We start from the raw sequence: 21,976 nt of genomic DNA on the forward strand, positions 1-21,976 counted from the left end.
TCTCGCTCTCCCTGCGCGTCTCCTCAGGCTGGAGATCATGGAGCAGATGGCGGTGTTACAGGAGACGTCCTACGAGCAGCTCTACCGCTGGGCACAGAGTAAGTGGAGCCAAGATGGATGCAGGCCAAAAGGGCTGCCGCGGGGACGGTACATGCTGAGACCTCGTTGTAGTCAGCCAACGGAAGGACGGGAGGACGGTAGGGGAGGGAGACGGAGGGCGGTAGGGGAGGGAGACGGAGGGCGGTAGGGGAGGGAGACGGAGGACGGTAGGGGAGGGAGACGGAGGGCGGTAGGGGAGGGAGACGGAGGGCGGTAAGGGAGACGGAGGGCGGTAGGGGAGGGAGACGGAGGGCGGTAGGGGAGGGAGACGGAGGACGGTAGGGGAGGGAGACGGAGGGCAGTAGGGGAGGGAGACGGAGGGCGGTAGGGGAGACGGAGGGCGGTAGGGGAGGGAGACGGAGGGCGGTAGGGGAGACGGAGGGCGGTAGGGGAGACGGAGGGCGGTAGGGGGGACGGAGGACGGTAGGGGAGAAAGGGAAAGAGGGAGGGAGGGAAAGGGAGGAGGGAGAGAGGTGAGGCAGGGAGAGTTGAGAGAGGGAAAGGTTGGAGGTGAGAAAGGGAGAGAGGGGAGTGCGGAGAGCATTGAGGTTAAATAATTACAGAATTATTTTGTACCCATAGCACCCATATTTTTTTGTATTTTTCTTGTGCCATGATATCGTTATTATGAAGCCACAATCAAAATAATCACCCAAATTATATTGAAACCATGGGACAGGGGCAATTTTTGTCCTTCGTCCCGTTTGTTAATAATATCCATCATTACGATGGGTATTATTAACGAACGGGACGAAGGCCAAATAATTGCCCCTGTCCCATGGTTTCAATATGCTGGGGTTGTTGTGTGGAGCTGAAAGAGACCTTGAACCTTATGAAAGGGCTGCCCTGCACGTCCACCTCCTCACACTTGTGTATAGCTGGCAGTATTACCAGGAGGAGCAGTACTTCAGTCTATCTCCCTTCGGAATACCTTCCTACTTACATGCTGATCTACGTAACATGATTGTATGATTCACCGGTGAAAAGTCCAACAGATTAGAGATTCTCTGTGTGTCACAGCAGGTTACGGGCACAATGGGCACAATCTTTAACATTTTACATCTTTATGTAATTATTTCTTGTCAGACATAATATGATATGGCATGCCTACGTTCCTCATTATTTGACGTGTGTGTGTGTGTGTGTGTGTGTGTGTGTGTGTGTGTAGATGAGTGCAGAGGGCTGACTCAGGAGAGCTGTGATATCAGTCCTGTACTAAGCCAGGCCATGGAGGCTCTACAAGACAGACCTGTGCTCTACAAGTAATGCTCACTCACTGACATGCACATACTCACAGACAGCGTATTTTACTAGTTACTCTTACCTGTGATTATCAGTCGGCATATGTTTAGTATATAAAATGGGAAAATATATAAATCAACAAATGATCACTAAAGAAATTATACCTTTGTGTTCAGCTCTCTATTGAGAGGCAACATCTGACACTTATTTCGGCTTGAAATATTGTTGATGGCTTTCGCGACTCGCTGCTTTATTTCTTCATTTAATTTCCAAAACATCATTATCATTATTATTATTCCCATTATGTTATGCTATTTTTCGCTCCCTCCCTACTCCCTTCGTTGGGTTGCTCCCTTCCTGCATCCCTTCCCCCTCACCAACCCTCTATTCTCATCACCCTCTTTTCCTTTCCTCAGCTAGTGGAATATAATAATAAGTACGGCCTTATTATTATTATTTATCGTTATAATTTTTCAGTCTTCCTCTTCGTACATCACCTACCCCCACCTTTTGAATTACAATTGCAAGCCAGTGCCAAGATTATTATTCCATTCATTCATTTGATTACATCTTATTGTGTAATCGGCACACACTGGCTAACTACCTTGCTAAATAAATAGTTAACAAATATGTTTTAAAAGCTCTACAAAACCTCTCTACAATGAGTGACCGGCGCCTGGCTACTGGAGGTATCATTGAGCCGTTAAGATGGCCGTGTGAATCAACGTGACTCACGGCCCCAAAGGTCTTCTCGTAATAAATAAACTTTTCCCGACAAAGCCTCTGACCCAAAGTTACCCCCACAGTTTCCACACAGCTTCTTCTCACCGTAAGATGTTGTGTTCTGTGGCTCACAACACTCATTTTCCCTCCCCTCCTCCCCTCCCTTCCACCCTCCCTCACTTCCCCTCATGTCACCCCCCTCACCTCCTGTCCCCTGCTTCAACCCACTCCACCTCCCCCTCCTCTCCCTTCCTACCTCCATTTCCCCTCTCTCCCACGTTCTTGTAAATGCACCTGTCGTGTGTCCCAGAATCCCCTGCAGTCAAGGCCAGAGCAAGCAAGCGAGCGGGAAGGGCTTGGGGGCTGGGGTTGGTTAGGTGGTGCGGTTGGGTGCGGTTCTGGTTGGTTGGAGGATGTTGAGGCTGAAGAGATGGCAACACAAATGTTTCTGCGACGTGAACGTTCCACACTCCCTGACTGTTTAGTCTGCTGCCCGTCTCCCCACCGCCAAGAGACCAAAACAAACTCCTGGAGACTCCCTTCCCTCCTCAAGAGGCGACCACACCATGTCCTCACCCCACCTTCTCCTCTCCTTTCCTCTCTGCGTCTCTCCTCCTCCCTTCTCCTCTCCTCTCTTCTCTCCTCTCCTCTCCACTCTCGTCTCCTTTCGCCTCTCCTCCTCCCCCTTCTCTCCCCTCCTCTCTTTTCCCCGTCACCTCTTATCCCCTCTCCTCCTCCCCTTTCTCCTTTCCTCTCCTCTTGTCTCTTTTCTCCTCTCCTCCTCACCGAACCTCCTCTCTACTCCTCCCATCTACTCACCTCTCCTCATCTCTCACCCCTGGCCACCATACGCCTCGCCCCTCCTCTCATCTACTCCCCTCTCCTCTCCTCAACTATTCCATACTACACCCTTGCCAGACATTTTTTCTATTCTCTCCTCTGCTCTTCACTCCTCCCCCTTCTCTCCTATCCTCTGCTCTCCTCCCCACCCCTCACTGCCACATGATGGCCAGCTGCTGAAAACAATTGTCCCTCCACATGTTGTGGTTGTCTTCGTGTCTTAACATTCACCCGTCCTCTTCTGTGTCCCCAGGTACACCCTCGATGAGTTTGGGACGGCCCGCAGGGCTGCGGTGGTACGGGGCTTCATCGATGCCCTCACGCGGGGAGGTCCAGGGGGCACTCCACGCCCCATCGAGATGCACTCCCACGACCCCATGAGGTACCCCCCCCCCTCGCACGCATCATCATCATCATCAACCTTTATTTATATCAATTTCTTTTTCAATAATTTTGCAATATTTGAATATTTGAATGCAGTATTTTTGTACACAATTATCTGATCTACTTGATTAAAAGAGGGTTAAACTAAACAATTAATATTTTAAGATTGAACACACATCAGTGTTTCTGAGGCAGCAGGTGATGTCACTCACAGGCTGTGGGGCCTTCAGTATTGGAGCTTGGATGGATGAAAAACCTGCATGTTTATTTTATTCTATAAATCTCTATAAGTCTATAAATCTATCATGCATGGCAAATGTCATACTGGATTATTACACCTAGGTCAAAGTACCAAATGACTTGACCCAAATCCTAACGGTTGGCAGAAAGACACAGGTAGTGCCGTATATGGTCATATATAATAGATCTGCCATTGATGTTGATTTAGCAGGATCAGCCATATATAGTGACATGTTCAGACATGGTAATATACAAGTTCTGCCTTTGGTCATATATTCACTAAAAGCCACTTTGAATAATAGTGTCTGCTAAATGACTAAATAGTAACTGGAACCCCCATGTATGGCCGTCTGGTGTGCTAGTCACAGTTTGTATTTTATTTTTTATCAAGCGTTTTCATTTTTCTTTATTTCCTTCTCTATCTCCCTTGGAGCTATAGAGAGAGAAAGAGCTCTTCTTAGAATGGCTGCCGTTTTATGGACCTCATCAGAGGTTCTCAGAAATCTAGCACACATAGACATGCACACTACACACATACACACACACACACACGCACACACACACGTGAACACACCACACACAAACACAGCACACACCTCTCACACACACAAACGCACCACACCTCTCGCAAACACACACACCGACAGACAGTCCTCTCACATGCATACACAAGCACACACACTCACACAAGCACGCACGCAGACACACGGCACACCGCTCACACACACGCACACACAGGCACTCACATACAGACTTACATAAAAACACGGACACACAAGCACACACACACAGTCACACACACAGAGAGACATACGTAAACACACATTAGGGATGGGCGATATGGCCTAAAATCCATATTGCGATATACATTGCAGCATCTTGCGGTAACGATATATATCACGATATAAAATCATAAAATAACCGTTTCAGAACAGGTTACATAGACTCTAAGGAAAGCCAAACTGCTAAATGTATTTTAAAAAAAGAGAAATATAGCATGCCATTTCGAGAACATTTATTGTGAAACACTGTAATCATTCAACATAATGTTGCAGATAAATAAAATTAGTTAGGGTTTCTTTCCTTAAGTGCAAACCATTCTAAAAGGCACTACACTTAGTTTAAGTCCTTGGTTCTTAAATGCCACCCAAGATGCAGAGAACAGGAAAAACTGGTGTCTTTTTAGATAAGGAACAAACACTGACAATTAGGGATGGGCATGATTAATTGATGATCGATCATTGACTGTTAAGATTTTTGTCGATTACGTGATATTTTTTATCGATCAAAAGGAGGTTGACCCAGCCTGGGAGGTGGTCTCGGAGACGTTGCTCAACATGGAGCAACGAGGAGACGGAACGTCTATTGGATATTTGGGTCCGATATCCAAAAGACATAAAAAAAACATAACTTAAAAATGCCGATGCATTTAACACATTCCGAGTCAGGATGAGGGAGAAGGAGTTGGATCGTTCCGCAGATCAATGTTTATCATGCTGGATATCCATGATTGTTTACTTTCACCGGTGCTTCTCCACCCCCCCCCCCCCCCCCCCCCCCCCCCCCCGGACCTTTTTGTCCAATGATTTAACGTTCTTTGCACACATGCGGGTTTGTTGACAAATTCTGCCACTGTTGCGGAAATTGCAATGTGAAATGGAACCGCACCGAACCAAAAATTAAACATTGTATTTTGCGTCATCAACATGCATTATCGCGATAGAGCGATAGAATTAAAATCTATCGTAGGCCATTTGTTTTATTGTTTATATCGTATATTGTTTATATCGCGCATTACTAACACACATACAGACCAATATTAACCTAGAGCCACATATAAACACACATTGACATTTGCAAGGACTCACACACAGATAGACATAGAGACACACACACGTGCAGACACAGACACAATCACAAACCCACTTTAGTTCAGGTTAACATTGTTTTTTTTGCAATGGCACAATTACGTAACTGTATCTGTTTGTTTCTACGTATACTGATTTACGCAATAGGGTTCATGCGTGTTTGTCTATGTTTGTGTGGGTGTGTCTGTGTGCGTAGTTGTGCATGTGAGTGGCTGTTCATACGCACATGGTTGTTTGTGGGTGTTTCTGTTTATGCATGTGAGCATGTGATCTTGTTTTTATGCATGTGAGTGCATAGTTGTATGTGTTAGAGTTTTGTTTTTGTGAGTGGGTGTTTTTTTCTGTAATTGTGTGGATGTGTGTGTCTAGGCGTGCGTCTATATGCGTGGTTGCTAGGTGTATGTATTTATGTGTGCGTTTGCCTTTGTGTGTGTGTATTCAGTATGTGTGTGTCTCTACGGTTGCTTGTGTGTCTTCACCTGACCCCAGCCTGAATATATCTGTGTTGTTGGTCTCCAGGTATGTGGGAGACATGCTTGCCTGGCTGCACCAAGCCACCGCCTCTGAGAAGGAGCATCTGGATGCCCTGCTGAAGCAGGTCACTGTGCGAGGTACCCCAATGTCCACCATCCACCTGCAGTCATCCTGGAGCTCAGAGGCCCTCACCCCTATCTGGTCCTTAGTGACTTGCCTGAACACACTGTCGTAGTCAGTCAATTTGGATAGGAGCTTCTGAGTATGGCCTTTCATACGAGCTCTGCTAATAATACATGGTAGACACTAATAGGCTTTTAGGCAGGTTTACATGTGGGGAAAGAGACACCCAAATAAGATTAGTATGTACGATGTGTTATTAGCAGAACATGTCGTTAGGGTGTTTGACTCCCAGACAAAAGGTTGTGGTTTCTGATGTCTGTAGTCTGAACCTGTCAGCATGGTTGGGCCCTGGCACAACCCCGAACTGCTCCTTAAAGGTATCATATGTGATTTCTGCCACTAGGGGTCACTCAATCAAAACAATTACAAAATACGTAGTTCGATGAGTGAAGTAGCTGGGAACATGGGAGTTGTTCTCTTCACACTGGTGAAAGTCCATCTGATGTGACTCGTGTTCACAGACGAGTTGCACTTACTGTTGGACGAGAAGGCTCCCTGAACAGCTGTACATCATGTTAAGTGGGGTAGCCCAGTGCTGTATTCCCTGGTCAGATGAAATAATATACAATTGTAATTTATCAGCATGTTGAATGTCTTTATAATGTTACCCTTCACTTTACAGTGTTTCCCACATATATATTTTTTGTAGTGGTAGCTGACTGGTGGGTTTAAGGTGTATTTATTCCAGTGTGTCTTGCGGTGTTTACCTGCCCATGAGATGGTCCTCCCATCCCTTAATGATAGCCAGACTCAAATACAAATATAACCGCAAGCGGTGATTAACGGGGTCCGAGCAAAATGAAAAGTCCAGAACACACTAATGGAAGATATATAAATATGACATATTCTATTATATATGATATTATATTATTATATATGACATCACCTTTCAGGTGACTGGGCTGCAGAGCAATGGCGGAATGTCATGTTCAGCATGTTCATAACTGTCTAATCGGGATTCGAACTCTCAAACTAAGGATCACCAGTAGAAGGCATTATCCCATTGGGCCAAACCTGAAATGTAGCCTCATTCACATGCTGAAAATGTCTATTGCTAAGCGCACAACATCCAGAAAACTCCAAGCAAACATTTCTCAAATGAATTAAGGGCTTTCTTAAAAGCAAATACCTGAAAAATCTTTGAAATTCTGGGGAAATTAAACATTTGTTGTCAAGAACACTAACGGAAGAAATATTAATATGACAGAGTTCATTATGAAGGAAATATGGTTAACGAAGAAGTTCCACTTAATTCCATACTGTGTCTTGGCAGACCGATTCTTGGAAACTAATGAGCCGCAATGTTGATTGCCTGATGAATTTCAGGTGCTGTTCAATGTTGTGTTTCTTAAATGAGTGGCAATGAAAGAATGTCATGTTCAGCTTGTTCATAATACTCTAATCAGGATTTGAACTCTCATCCTAAGGATCACCAGTACACGGCATTATCCCGTTGAGCCACTGACATTCCTGAACTGCATGAAGGCTCATTCACATGGTGAAAATGTCGATTGATAAGCACACAACATCAAGAAAACTCTAAGCACACATTTCACAAGAGAATTAAGGGCTTTCTTAAAAGAGTACAGATCTGAACATTTGCAATGTTAATGGTATCCACCTAATGATAGCCGTATGGTAGTTATACAATAACAAAATGGTCATATAGGCAAAATGGGTTGAGACTGTGGACGTTTGGCTTTCTATGAAATTGTGGGAAAAGTAAAGGAGAAATCTCATAAGGAGAAATAAGACTAGTTCATATTTTTTTTAAATAGCGCCACCTTTGGGTGCAGTTCCACAATTTGGGTTTATGGGTAGTGGGGGGTATTGGTATCCACCTAATAATAGTCGCATGTTATTTATACAATAACAAAATGGTCATATAAGAAAAATGGGCTAACTGCTCCAACTTTATTGGCCAATATTTCTTAAATGGAACTAAGTAAAACAAATTCTGTTTGATGATTTTTGTGAGGCTTAGTCTAAAGATTTTATGTGGCAATTTTGGTGAATTTTTGATTATTTTTGTAGCCTGTGAATCTTTTTATCATGCTTAGCTTTAATATGAAATTGTGGGGTTTTTATAAATGCGTCTGATTCTAGAGATTAATATTCTGAAAGAATTTTGAGTCCAGGTCAATCTGGTGAGGAGAAATAAACCTAATTCATGATTTTTTTTATAATAGCGCCACCTTTAGGTGCAGTGCCAACAATTTGGGTTTATGGGTAGAGGGGTTTATTGGTAACCATACCTGAAATTTCAAGAGTTACTTACGGTATAGGCTGCAGTATGACTTTTACAGAATTTGAGGGGAAAAAAAAAACGTTACAGAAACAATAGGAGCCAAGCAGCTTCGCCCTTCGACCCCTAATTACACTAGAGACGTCTCACGTTATAACACTTTCACTGCTATATCACTGTCTATTGGCTTTTCCCCTTAACCGTGTACTATCTAGGTTGTGCTGTTTGCAAGTCCTCTCGCAACTCTATATTTATTGAGTGATTTCTCCCCGACCTCCATCGCAGGCGTGGAGGAGAACATGCAGGAGGTGGTGGGCCACATCACCGAAGGGGTCTGCCGCCCGCTAAAGGTGAGGGGTCAAAGTTCAAACCTCTTTTAAAACCATTTCTCAAATGGTAATGCAGGGTTCTTGGTGGGTATAGACTCTACGCTAGCCTACTAGCATGGGCAACACTGGGTATATGTTGTTTAAAATGTGCAATATATTGAAATTAATATGTATGTATATTTGTATTTATATATGTTAAGTGTCTGCAAAACAACTACATAGTGATGGTATATAATAAAGTATATATAATATAACACATTGCTTAGTCTTTGTGTTAAAGATTAGTTATTGTTAGTCGCTTTGGATCATAGCTTTGACGATTATTAGAGATATAAGGTATATGTAATCAATAAATAAACACCTTGTTTTTGTCCTCCAATGAGATCCTATACCCTCTGGTTCTGATGGGCTTGTTCTGGGTTTGTTCCCCCTCCCAGGTGAGGATAGAGCAGGTGATTGTAGCGGAGCCTGGAGCTGTCCTGCTCTACAAAGTCTCCAACCTCCTCAAGTTCTACCACCACACCATCAGGTATGTCCTCTACTGGGGTTCTCATGACCTTTCCTCATGACCTTTCCTCCATGACTTCAGTTTGATTCAAGTCAACTTTATTAATATTGCCACGTAATCACACATCATTACACCGCTCTGGACCACAAGGAAAAACTCCCAGAGGGAAGAATCATTCTAAACAAACATTTACAACCTCTCAAGAGAGTAATTGCCGTAGTTTGACTTGAAAGGTCCTGGGTTCGATCCCCCAAATGTCTGGCTTCCTACCTGCTCCTCAGTGACATTTATTTTATCTCACAGTCTCTTGGGATAAAAGTGTCTAAATGCCTGAATAGTGATGGTGAATCTAAATGGTTTCTCGTGTCAGTGCCATTATAGGAACCTCGGTGGCCACCCTGCTCATCACCATCGAAGACATGAACGTCCTCAGTAAGAAGATGTTCTTCAACAGCTTGAGTCTCCATGCCAGCAGACTCATGGACAAGGTACGAGACTCCGGGGTATAAATATAATGCAAACGCCTTCCCTTTTGGCAAAATTCAGTTTTCATTTCAAAATAGGTCATTCATTTGGATCATGTAGAATAATTTGAATAATGAGTGGGGTGGGGGGGGGGGTCTACTTCTCAACATAGTATTGTTCTGCTACTATCATTCAAACCAAATCCAATAAAACAAAGGTTTAAGTTGCTGGGCTGAGATTCTTGATGAATGATCTAATCCTGATTGGCTGACTTTTTTTCCATGTTATCGCTCTGTGTTAGTGTTGCTGATACCCAATGATAGTTTGTTGCAATGTTTGGACTCCAGTCCATAACTTGTGGCACTGATTTGACTTACTAATGCTCTAATGATAATGTATAACTCAAAAAAATACACATCAGGCAGGCATTATGTATACAAAGTAACTTTTGTGACACATTAGCTTGCTAATAGCTTGCTAACTTAATCTTGTTCGACAATCTTAGAGCTCATCTCTGAATCCAATTCGGCTTTCTTTTTGTCTAAACTTAGTGTAATGTCTAGAAATCGTTTGAGTATTCCACTACCATATGTTCTTTACACACCAACAACGGACAGCTGGCAATTAGTTTTCCAATTGCAACATTTTTATTAATGTTTCCTGTTTTCAAGTTTCCTGGTTTGAACAGTACATTTATGAGGCTTTGAGTGGAGTGCAACAGACTGTAGATCATGATTCCTTATCTCTTTTTACCCCTTACCTGTGTGCATCCCTGGTCATGATTTCATACATTATTAGTTCAGATGCTTAAATATCTCCAGAGGAAATTGTTGAAATATAGGTAATAATATTTAATAACCTATCAATTAACTAATGGTTTAGTTTAAATTAAAATAGAATTCCAAAATAACAGTGAAGAAACCAGAATCAGAGCTTCATTTGAGAGACGGATATAAACAACAGATCACACACTACCCTGGCATTTGTCATCATCATCATCGAGGACTATAGACACTAATAAACATGAACACACTGAGTCCAAAGGTTTTTTCCGTCCACACGTTCCTTCGTTAATGTCCAACAGGATGAAGCAGCCCTTCATCACCGACCCCTCCACACTCACAACATGGGGAACAATTACTGTAAAAAGCTTTCAACATCAGCGACCACAACAATTTTTGTCAGGCTCTTCTGCTCTTGAACTGTTCCCCTGCCCACTCCTGAAGCGCCGTGGTACATCCTGTCTCAAAAACACAGCCCTTTCCTCACGTGTTTCACAATTGACCGCCAAATAAACCACAGCACGAGCGAGTGAGCATCATCTCTTTGACTTGTTGCCTGGGCTGCCACCCCGATCAATAGCTGTGACACGTTATCGACTTAGTGCTGCTATAATCAAATCCCTTCTCCGCTTAGCATGGTGCTAATCAAATCTCAGACCCTTGGGGTATTCGCCTCAAGTACAGGCTAACACCAGGAACACAACCTCCCCTTAATCGTGTCTATTAGGCGGCCATAGGCTGCCTCATCCATGCCCAGCATTCAGAGGGGATGTTCTCTGGAAACGCATGGTCTCAGAGGTGTGGGGGAGGGAGAAGGGGTGGTTGGACCTAGCATGTTCAGTGCAACGCGCGCCTCATTAAAGGTTAACCGGTAGCGATTTTCTTTCTGTGACCGATCACCGCCTGAGCAACTTACTTGCTCTGTACTTTAGTTTCGTTCTAGCTTGATAGCGTAGTATTGAATATTTTTACTGCATCCAATTTCTAACACCGACCGCATTATTATTTGAGCTGTCAATTTATAAAAATGTTTTAAACTCCCCTCGATAGAACACTGTATCAGCTTAATGATCCAAGACGAGAGGTCAGAAAAGGGTATTGAAACGGAAGGGTCTTTATAGGACAACTGACCATTGCATCTGTAGCTCCAGGGCAATCCTCCCCTGAATCAAATGTAATTCAATTTCAACATTTCAGATCCATTTCCCCACCGCACTGTTTACATCTCCAATTGCTTCATTTTTATTGTATTCTACTATGTACCTATTCATCTAACAGTTGACTTCATTGCACTGAAAGTCTTGTCAGCATTGCCAAAGAACAGTCTCACTGTGCATGCAACAAATATATCTGAACTTAATGTTAACATAACAATCCAATGACATCTCCGGCTTTCTCTCTGCTATGCCCCTCCCTGATTTCAATCTGTTTGTAAATCCTTAAGCATGTCCTGTTCACCTGCTGCTCTCTGTGATCACCTGGGCAGGTGGAGCTCCCCCCTCCAGACCTGGGCCCCACCTCCTCCCTCACCCAGACCCTGGCCCTGCTGCGAGAGGTGCTGGCCTCCCACGACTCCTCCGTGGTGCCCCTGGATGCACGGCAGGCCGACTTCGCTCAGGTAAACCCCCCCCCAATGACCACACGCTACCTGCCCTTTAGAACCTATGTCTAAATTGTGAATTCACTCCAAGTCACTTTGGGTAAAAAAAAAGATCAGCTCAGAACGACTATATAGTTTATAGTAAATAGTTGAGACTGTCCTCACCTGAACGCTGCTGTAGGTAAGACTTTAGTTCTTACGGGAGAGAGCAGAAAAGAGTCAAAGAAAGCACCCAAAAAAGTGCTTAAAACCAAGAAATAAAACCCAACATGAGTCGTTCAATCGTCAAAATCGCATTGCCGAACACGATGCACAGCGCGGCAGTGTGCAGAACGTTAAACCCTGAAACCAAGACTCGAGTTTACCCACGTCGTCCGGTGGGCCGCTAACCATAACTAGATGACATTCGAAGGAGTGGTAAACCAACATCTGCCCCCCCGCCCACCCCACTCTCACAGGTGCTGTCCTGTATCCTGGACCCCTTGCTCCAGCTGTGTACCGTGTCCGCCAGTAACCTGGGCACGGCAGACATGGCCACCTACATGGTGAACTCCCTGTACGTCATGAAGACCACGCTGGCCCTCTTTGAGTTCACAGACAAGAGGCTGGAGATGCTGGAGTTCCAGGTAGGAGGGGGGGGGGGACTCTGAACTGTAGTTCTGGTAGGAGGGGGGGTGTCTGAACTATAGTTCTGGAAGGAGGGTGGGGGGTCTCTGAACTGTAGTTCTGGTAGGAGGGGGGGTCTGAACTGTAGTTCTGGTAGGAGGGGGGTCTCTGAACTGTAGTTCTGGTAAGGAAGGGGGGGTCTCTGTAATGTAGTTCAGGTTGGAGGGGCGGGGTACAAAAGCACACAAAATTCTGTTGATATCTCAGTGGCTAGGGTGCTCTAGCCGTGGCCAAGGTTCTGAGTTCGATACCCGATGTCTGCCGTGTACATGTCAGACATCTCTGACCAAGATGCCCCTATCTTCTCATTCATGATGGATACATTCGCTTTAAGTTATGGGGAGGATGCGGTGTGTGTGTGTGTGTGTGTGTGTGTGTGTGTGTGTGTGTGTGTGTGTGTGTGTGTGTGTGTGTGTGTGTGTGTGTGTGTGTGTGTGTGTGTGTGGTGAGAGTCTCCCATCTCACCACAATAGCTACTCGTGTTGTAGTGGGCTGGAGCTGTCACGTTGGATTTCACATGTGCTATTGTGTCATTTGCAATATGTATGTGCAATTCAATTTGAGTCGGCCAAAGGCTATTTTCTCCCTCTATCTCTCTCATTCTCTCTTTCTCAGTCCCTCTGTCTCTTTCTCTCTCACTCTCTCTCAATAAATCCAATTATACTGTCTTTAGCGCTTACCCCACACTGGACAGCGTGACGAATTCAATTAGAAAATAGTTTGCGAAAAAAATATGCCATGAGAGCTTAATTTGAAATCATGGCATTGTGCTCCCATGGGGGGCCATTGTGTTTCCCTCAATAACCCCTCCGAGCTAATTATTCTTCCTCCTTTCATGGGAACTCTTGGTGGCCTTTCAGAGAAAGATGAAATTGCTGCGGCAAAGAAAGGAGCTCTGGAACACAGCGAGTGTGTTCCCAGAGATCCTTTCTAGCCTAGTGGAGTAGGACACGGCTTTAATTACCAAAGCACTGTAGCGCCTCTATTAGCACTAGTGGGGTCCAACTCGACTTTAATTACCCACAGCACTGCCACCCCTCTGCTAGGCACCATCTGCTCACAATGCACACCCCCGATTTGGTAACCTGTGTGTGTGTGTGTGTGTCACTATTATTGCATGTGTCCTTTTGGTATATATAGATGGTGTGGCTCATGACAACGTGTGCTTCTTACTCTAGATCGAGGCTCATCTAGACACCCTGATCAACGAGCAGGCCTCCTTTGTGCTGACCAGAGCAGGACTCAGCTACCTCTATAGCTGTGTCCAGCAGCACAGCACGCAGCAGGTAACACACACACACACACACACACACTACCTCTATAGCTGTGTCCAGCAGCACAGCACGCAGCAGGTAACACACACACACACACACACACACTACCTCTATAGCTGTGTCCAGCAGCACAGCACGCAGCAGGTAACACACACACACACACACACACACACACACACACACACACACACACACACACACACACACACACACACACACACACACACACACACACACACACACACACACACACACACACACACACACTACCTCTATAGCTGTGTCCAGCAGCACAGCACGCAGCAGGTAACACACACACACACACACACACACACACACACACACACACACACACACACACTACCTCTATAGCTGTGTCCAGCAGCACAGCACGCAGCAGGTAACCCACACACACACACACACACACACACACTACCTTTATAGCTGTGTCCAGCAGCACAGCACGCAGCAGGTAACACACACACACACACACACACACACACACACACACACACACACACACACACACACACACACACACACACACACACACACACTACCTCTATAGCTATGTCCAGCAGCACAGCACGCAGCAGGTAACACACACACACACACACACACACACACACACACACACACACTACATCTATAGCTGTGTCCAGCACCAAAGCATACAGCTGGTAACACGCACGCACGCACGCACATACATGCTACTAACACACACACATACACACACGCACACACACACAGTAGAAACACACATACTCGCACACACACATTGTAAAAAAAAACACGCAACATCAGGCAACACGCCTACACACACCCACGCACGCAGCCACATACACTTTTTTATAAAAACACACACGCATGCACAAACGTACCAACGTACCTACGCATGCACACGCACACTCTTAAGTAAACACACGTACACGTACACGCTACAACTAATATTGTAGGAAAACACACACCAATGCCCAAGGACTGATGTAAACACACACGCCAAGACGGGGGACAGACCACCGACCAGCCTTGTCGCGGTCGATCAGCGCTTCCTATAACGGTGTGTTTTATTGTGTGAAACTAGGCGTACTCTCTGCAGTTCTGCTCTGTACTTTCCAAAGGTACATTCTCTCTGCCAAGCCCTTCAGACATGATCGCTTTTCTCTTTTAACAGAGTCTAATCATATTTAATTGTATGCACAAGAGAGTATGTAGAGGAGAGATTGATTCAATCTTTTTGGGACATAGCGTACGATATTGCAGAATGAATAGAAACTGTGTGCTCGCAGTTTCAACTAAGTACTATTTTTGTAGCATCTGTTAGCAGCATCATTCATAACATTAGTCAGAGGAGTTCAATTATTATACAATATTTTTTGTGTAAGACTCATTAATGCAATAATAAGCATTAACTTACAATTAAGAACAGTTGATTAACAGTTAAATAATTTTCTAGTAACCTTTCATTAAAAGTGGTTAATTCAGTATTATGATTTTATTGCATTAGCATAGTTGTAAGGGTTAAGGTCACCACTAAATCATGCATAAATCAATATGAATCCAAATATTAATCCACAATGAAAATAATTGTGAGTAACGCCTATAAAAAACCTATAACATTTATTTATATTTGTGTGTGTGTGTGTTTGTGTTTGAGTGTAGGTATTATTAAGGCTGCCTTTGTTGTTGCTAAGCATGTATGTTGTGGTGGTGGCTGAAGATTTGACATAGATACTATTGTGATAATAATAATGTGTAATTTGCCCTGATGGAGTCTCGTCCTCCATGATTGATCCGCAAATGGCATTAACCGCCCCCCCTCCCCTATTTATACAACAATATGCTTACCTTAGACCCTGTTGACCAAAGTAATCTATCGCAGCATACAATCAAAATTGCATGCTTTGAATAATCTCCACACAAGTGAACTGCAGCCTGCTCTACTAAATTGTGCATTCAGACCACTGGAGTGCGAGTCTCGTGGGCCGAGGCCGTAAATCATTAACTAATGTTGGTTGTCATCTTGAATAAAATCACATTGGGGGTCCCCGACAAGTCGCTATTGTTCCCCTGTCACCAGGGCGACCTTCAGATGCACTTTGAGAACACACATCTACTCTTATTCTTTTCTGAGCTTTATTTCTTTATTTTGGCTCTGTTCTTTTTCCTCTCTCCCCATAACTCTCTCTGGCTCGCTCTCTACCTCGGTCGCTTTGTCTATTCAGCTCTCTCCCTCTGTTTCTTTCCATCTCTCAATTCAATTCACTTTAATTATGAGGAATGTATTTTGCACAGGAACATACATTTTCCTCGCCAACGGATGTACACGATAAAATAAGATCCAACAATGTCATACCTTATAAATGTCAAACATTGACAATGGCAAATATACTGTGAAAAGTACTCCAGTAAGACTGCATTCAAAAACAGGAAGCAATGTACAATGCACTCTTAATGTTCTCTCTCCCCTTTCCACGCTCTCTCTCTCCCCTTCCTCTCCCCCCAGGGTCCCCTCTCCACCCTCCCCGGCATGGACAGCTCCTCGCTGAAGGCAGCCATGGTAAGCTTAGCTCTGGACCTCCGCCTCACCCCTCCAGTGCTACAGCCGTAGCCCTGCTACTGAAGCCCCTATCATTAGTTGTTGTGGTCTGTGTGTGTGTGTGTGGGTGTGTGTATAAATATTGGGGCCCCTATCCAGCAGCCCATCCCCCCTATACATGATGATACAGATGTGGTGTTGCGCTCCTCTCCGTGCCGGTAGGTCCAGTTCGACCGCTACCTGTCGTCACCTGACACCCTGGTGATGCCGCAGCTCAACTTTCTGCTCAGCGCCGCCATCAAGTGAGTTCCGCCCCCTCCCCTTGTTTTTATCCCGGTGTTGCATGGAAGTGATTATTCTGTCGGCCAATCAACGGACAGCAGTGTTAGCTCCACCTTTTCGGCGCCCTTTCAGACGGCTTGGTACCCCAACGGAGGAGTACTGAAAATAGGAGCGGTTCAGCGCGCTTATTTTGGGACCCTGCCCAACTTTTGCCAGTAGATACGCCAATATAAGCGGACTGACCCGCCCTGAACCGAACCACACCGCTCGGTGGAAAGGAGGCGTTATTGAGTCTCATGCCTAATACCTGGGTAGGAGTTAGTCGTACACACTGCTACTTTAATGGCTGATTTTGTTTTGGTGAAAGCAATTGGTGTGTGTGGAAGCAGATTAAAAAACATTTCTCACTTTAAAATGGGGTCACAGGCCAACAGTAATTGGCCAGCACCAATCCAATTATTATTATCCATCTGCAGCCCTCTCTGATTCATTCAACATCAAGTCCTGCACTGGTTTTCTGTTGTAGCTGGAAACACGCCTCTTGCTTTCATCATTTCTGAGAGAAAGGAAAGATGAGTAAAACAGGATATGAGGAGGGGAGAGAACAGAGAAGGGATGGGAATTGACCATTCAGCATTTTAATTGGTCACTGGGGGGATTACTGTCTGACTAACGGTAACTCTCAGAGATCTGATTGGCTTGAATGTCTGGCCCGCTTCTCAGACCTGATGATGTAAGCGTAGAAAAGTTTCAGTTTTAGTTGAGAGTGGAGGTGATTCTATCTGACTGTAATGTCTGACACAGACCAGAACAGTTTTGTTGGTTTGTTTTCATTTTAATTTAGTAAATGGATATTATGAGTCACACAGAAACATGCTAGGCTAAAAAACCAACAAATGTTTTAAGCACGTTCGTATAATCAATCAGACCTTATTCATATTGGGCTTTTCGTACAAACAGCGATACAAAGGGAGCGAGAATACATCGATGTATGTTATAATGTCCCACTTTAACCTATCATGGCCATCTCCCTCAGTTCTGTAGTAAAACATCAGAACACCGGGAGGGCGGGCGGGGGCTTTTATTTAGTTAATCCGTAGGGCTCCACCTCCATTAGGATGGCCTGGTCACTAACAAATTGTGAGTGAAATGATTCATGTTTTAATTCCAGAAGGTTAAACCCCCCACTGGAATAAATCAATCCATCCCACTCACACTGGTCCCATACCGTCCCTCATCCATTAGGCCGGGCTTTTTTAAGAACCTGTCCTCCCCCGCCCAACACAAAACACACCCACACACTCTCGCTAACGCACACCCATAGACTCTAGATCCTAAACTGAGGAAAACTGAGAGAGGGAGGGAGAGAGCGTGTGTGTGCACACACTGATCCAACAGGTCCCTTACAACTTTCGTCACACTGTCCCCTCCCCCATTCTCTCTTTCTCCCTCCATCCATCTATCGCTCTTTCTCTCACTATGTTTCTCTCTCTCTGTCACTCCATCAGTGTTCACTTCTTTCTGCATCCCCCCAAAAAAGATCCACCGCCCCTCACACACACACACACACACACACACACACACACACACACACACACACACACACACACAAACGCACACGCAAAAATGGCGCCATGCAGTGACGGGTTTAGAGTGCGTCCGTGCGTCTGTACCTCGTGCACGGAGCTTTTAGCAGGATGGGGTGGAGGTGGGGTAGGGGTGGGGTGCTCCATCTCGTTGAGTGGGGTTCTACTGGGAAGTGCAGCGGGCGCTACGGAGCACGCTCTGTACAACCCGTTAATGTTCTCTATTAATGGACGCCCGGACGCCATCAATTAGCTTCTGGTCCATTTCTCCATCAACCCCTTCCCTGAATTCTCTCGCTCTCAGTGTCTCTGTCTCTCTATGTCTCTCTCTCGGCCTCTCTCTCTCTCTCTCTCTCTCTCTGTCTCTCTCTGTCTCTGTCTCTGTCTCTCTGTCTCTGTCTCTCTCTCTCTCTGTTTCTCTGTCTCTCTGACTGTCTCTCTTCCTCTATATCTCTGTCTCTCTGTCTCTCTTCCTCTGTATCTCTTTGTTTCTCTCTCTGTCTGTCTCTCTGTCTCTCTTCCTCTGTATCTCTTTGTTTCTCTCTCTGTCTTTGTCTCTCTGTCTCTCTTCCTCTGTATCTCTTTGTTGCTCTTCTCTCTCCCCCTGAACCTCTCTTCGTCTCAACCGCCATGCTGCTTTTACTAATATTTCTTTGTCTCTCCTTCCCTCTATCTGAACCGACATCTCTCCCTCCGTCTGTCCCCTCCTCTCTCTCTCTCTCTCTCTCTCTCTCTCTCTCTCCATTCTTTTCACCTCACTGTTGTCTGTTATTTCCGGCGATTCCTGTGGTACTGAAGGGTTGTAGGGTGAGTGTTGCAGGGCAGGCGGCCAGCCCTGGTTCGATGTGTTCAGCCCAGCTTCATACACAAGTCATTAGAACAGACAAACGGAGAGACAGAGAGACCTTATTTCTGTGGAAATCTTTGCAAGCATCAGGAAAGCCAAAACAAACTCAACAATACTTTAAAGTTTTTTTGTATTGAATGTTTAAGCAACATCGATTTTTTGCTATAAAGTTCACATTTAAGAAAATTTAAGAAAACATAAAAGTGAAGGGAAGCTAGTAACAGTGATTATTCTTCGCGTTTTGACTTTGTTTTGATTTAGTATATTAGGCCTGGTTAGATTTAGGTGCATGTCCTCTTGTCGTCCATAGGGGGCACCGTGCACCACGCTCTGCCGCCGGCTTGTTTTGATCGCGGGGCCACAGAATGGTCAATGAAGCGCGTTCATTACTTGGAGTCACCGACATTTTTGTGCCCCCGCCTGTGAAATACTTTACATCAGAGCGCACCACTCTACAGCCTCGATTCAAGAGTCCCAGTTTAGTTTCTCAAATGTTTGATTTATTGATTTAAATTCCTAACCTGTAATCAGCCTTTTATTGAACCTATTCCCAGGCTTGTGAATGGAATGGATATTTGCTTAGTTTGTTAGTGAAGCATTCAATGAATAGCAGCCTATATTGTTACTATTGGCTGTGTTCCAATTACCAGTAAGGACCGAACTTGTGTAGTAATATCCCGTTGTACACACTGAGGCTCTGGTATGCCAGAGTGGAACGCAGCCTGTCTCTGTTGTTGTTGCTTTGGCACCAGCATGGACCTCCCGACAGCCACAGAGATAGGGACTGATTTGAACGTTACAATGCCTCGATGTTGGAATGATGTTGTGACTAAATGAAATTGTTAAAAGATAAGGATGTTTAAGAAGCTATTTGAAAATCCCTGACATCATATGGTTTCATATCCTTGGGTGGATATTATTCTTAATCAAGCTTCAAGGCTAAACTGAACCGAGCTGATTCCTTTGAGCAATTGATTCCTGCAGTCTGTATCTCCTAGTTTTACGAACAAAAAATGTGTCCACACTCAAAGTTCACCCAGCTAGTGGTAATAAAAACGAGATTGTAACCATAGCCATCTCTGTCTCCTAGTTGACGTGAAAGCACGATTGTTCAAGCGATTATTTTTGAGTTTGAAAACATGATGTATTCATTCAGCATTTCTCTCCCAAAAAACACTTTGTAACTGAGACCTTTGAAATTTCGCCTTAATAAAGAACACAAAATGTTCAAATATAAAATAATGTACAAAAATGTATCAAACTGTTCTGCAATTTCCATAAAACATTTAATGAAAAAGGAAAAAAATCGCGATCAAAATTTTCAAATCAAAAATGTTATCACCTCTGTGCTCATGCTCCAGGGACCAGATCTTTCGCCAGTCCACTGAGCTGGTGTGTCGGGCCTACGGGGAGGTCCACTCGGCCGTCAGCAGCCCCACCAACACCTACCAGGACCTGGAGAACCTGGTGCCTCGGTCCCCCCAGCAGGTCCAGACCCTGCTCTCCTGAGAACCACCTCCACCTCCTCCTCCACCTCCCCCCAGCAGGTCCAGACCCTGCTCTCCTGAGAACCACCTCCACCTCCATCTCCTCCTCCACCTCCCCCCAGCAGGTCCAGACCCTGCTCTTCTTAGAACCACCTCCACCTCCATCTCCTCCTCCTCTTCTCCACCTCCCCCCAGCAGGTCCAGACCCTGCTCTTCTTAGAACCCTCTCCGCCATCTCCTTCTCCTCAGCCTCCTCCTCCTCCTCCTCCTCCTCCTCCTCCTCCTCCTCCTCCCCCCAGCAGAATGTCCTGGAACCCCTCTTCTCCACCTCCTCCTCCACAACTACATCCGCCCTCACATCCTCCACCTAATGCAACCCCGCCTACTATAACTCCCCCTCCATCCCCTCCGTCACTACTACCTCCTCCCCCTCTTCCTCCTCCACTACCACCTGTAGACCTGCTACAATACACACACCTGGACAGACACCCTCAACTGCCACATCTTTGTATATTTTTTTTACCATATTAAAGCGTGTAAAGCTGTATATAATACTAAATATCAGAGTCATTGATATATAGACTTCTGATCGAGGCTCTGGGATCTATATGGGAAGAAAACTCGTGCTGTGGAGTTGAAGTCCTACCGTGTTTTTGCTCCAACCATGTACTATTGGCACTCAGGTGCAGCTAATTAGCAAATCGGATAGGTTGACCTGAAAACCTGCAATGGAGTTTTGATTATGTGGATCTGGAATTTCTAGGAATATGTTGTATTTATTGGTCGATGGTTTCCGTTCTGCCGAGTCCGAGAAGAACTGTCTGAGAACTGTCAGAGGTCTGTGTTTTTCCTTTGGTATCATACGTCATTTTTCTCTTAAACTACACCATGGGCCTCTATCTTACTTCTTCTCTCTTCATTAGGCTTCTACACATGAAGTAGGAAAAGCCTTTCAAATCATAAAAATACAATAAAAATAAAACATTTGCTTACCATCACTGCAGTTCTGAGTAATTTTTGTCATATCTAGCAATCTGTCAAAGCAGTTATCATAGTTAACTGCTCAATAGAACAATGTTTACAGCATCATGATATGTCATACATACTAATATCATGCGATGGAATCAGCATATATTATTATCATACCATATCATCATACCTTAATAGCCCACACCATTTTATTATCATTATCATATATAATCATGCCATAGCATGAACATTTACTATCATTATCATACCATAGCAGCCATTATCATATGTTATTACCAAACCATAGCATCCGTTTTTCATATTTTTTCACTATCATACCTTAT

General features: G+C 44.7%; 1 protein-coding gene across 1 annotated transcript in view; it reads left to right on the forward strand.

The window, feature by feature from the left end:
* Positions 1 to 21,640, forward strand: part of cog6 (component of oligomeric golgi complex 6) — a 33,488-nt gene extending 11,848 nt beyond the window's left edge. The window contains exons 7-19 of the mRNA XM_079733412.1: positions 28 to 98; positions 1,268 to 1,361; positions 3,158 to 3,286; positions 5,916 to 6,007; positions 8,584 to 8,648; positions 9,065 to 9,156; positions 9,506 to 9,623; positions 11,869 to 12,000; positions 12,441 to 12,608; positions 13,827 to 13,934; positions 16,429 to 16,482; positions 16,684 to 16,763; positions 20,538 to 21,640. Coding sequence (XP_079589538.1) covers positions 28 to 98; positions 1,268 to 1,361; positions 3,158 to 3,286; positions 5,916 to 6,007; positions 8,584 to 8,648; positions 9,065 to 9,156; positions 9,506 to 9,623; positions 11,869 to 12,000; positions 12,441 to 12,608; positions 13,827 to 13,934; positions 16,429 to 16,482; positions 16,684 to 16,763; positions 20,538 to 20,685 — 1,351 coding nt within the window. The 3' untranslated portion in view covers positions 20,686 to 21,640. The remainder of the gene's footprint in view (positions 1 to 27; positions 99 to 1,267; positions 1,362 to 3,157; positions 3,287 to 5,915; positions 6,008 to 8,583; positions 8,649 to 9,064; positions 9,157 to 9,505; positions 9,624 to 11,868; positions 12,001 to 12,440; positions 12,609 to 13,826; positions 13,935 to 16,428; positions 16,483 to 16,683; positions 16,764 to 20,537) is intronic.
* Positions 21,641 to 21,976: the final 336 nt, after the last annotated feature.

This window comes from Pollachius pollachius (genome assembly GCF_949987615.1).
Source record: "Pollachius pollachius genome assembly, chromosome: 3".
Classification (NCBI taxonomy): domain Eukaryota; kingdom Metazoa; phylum Chordata; class Actinopteri; order Gadiformes; family Gadidae; genus Pollachius; species Pollachius pollachius.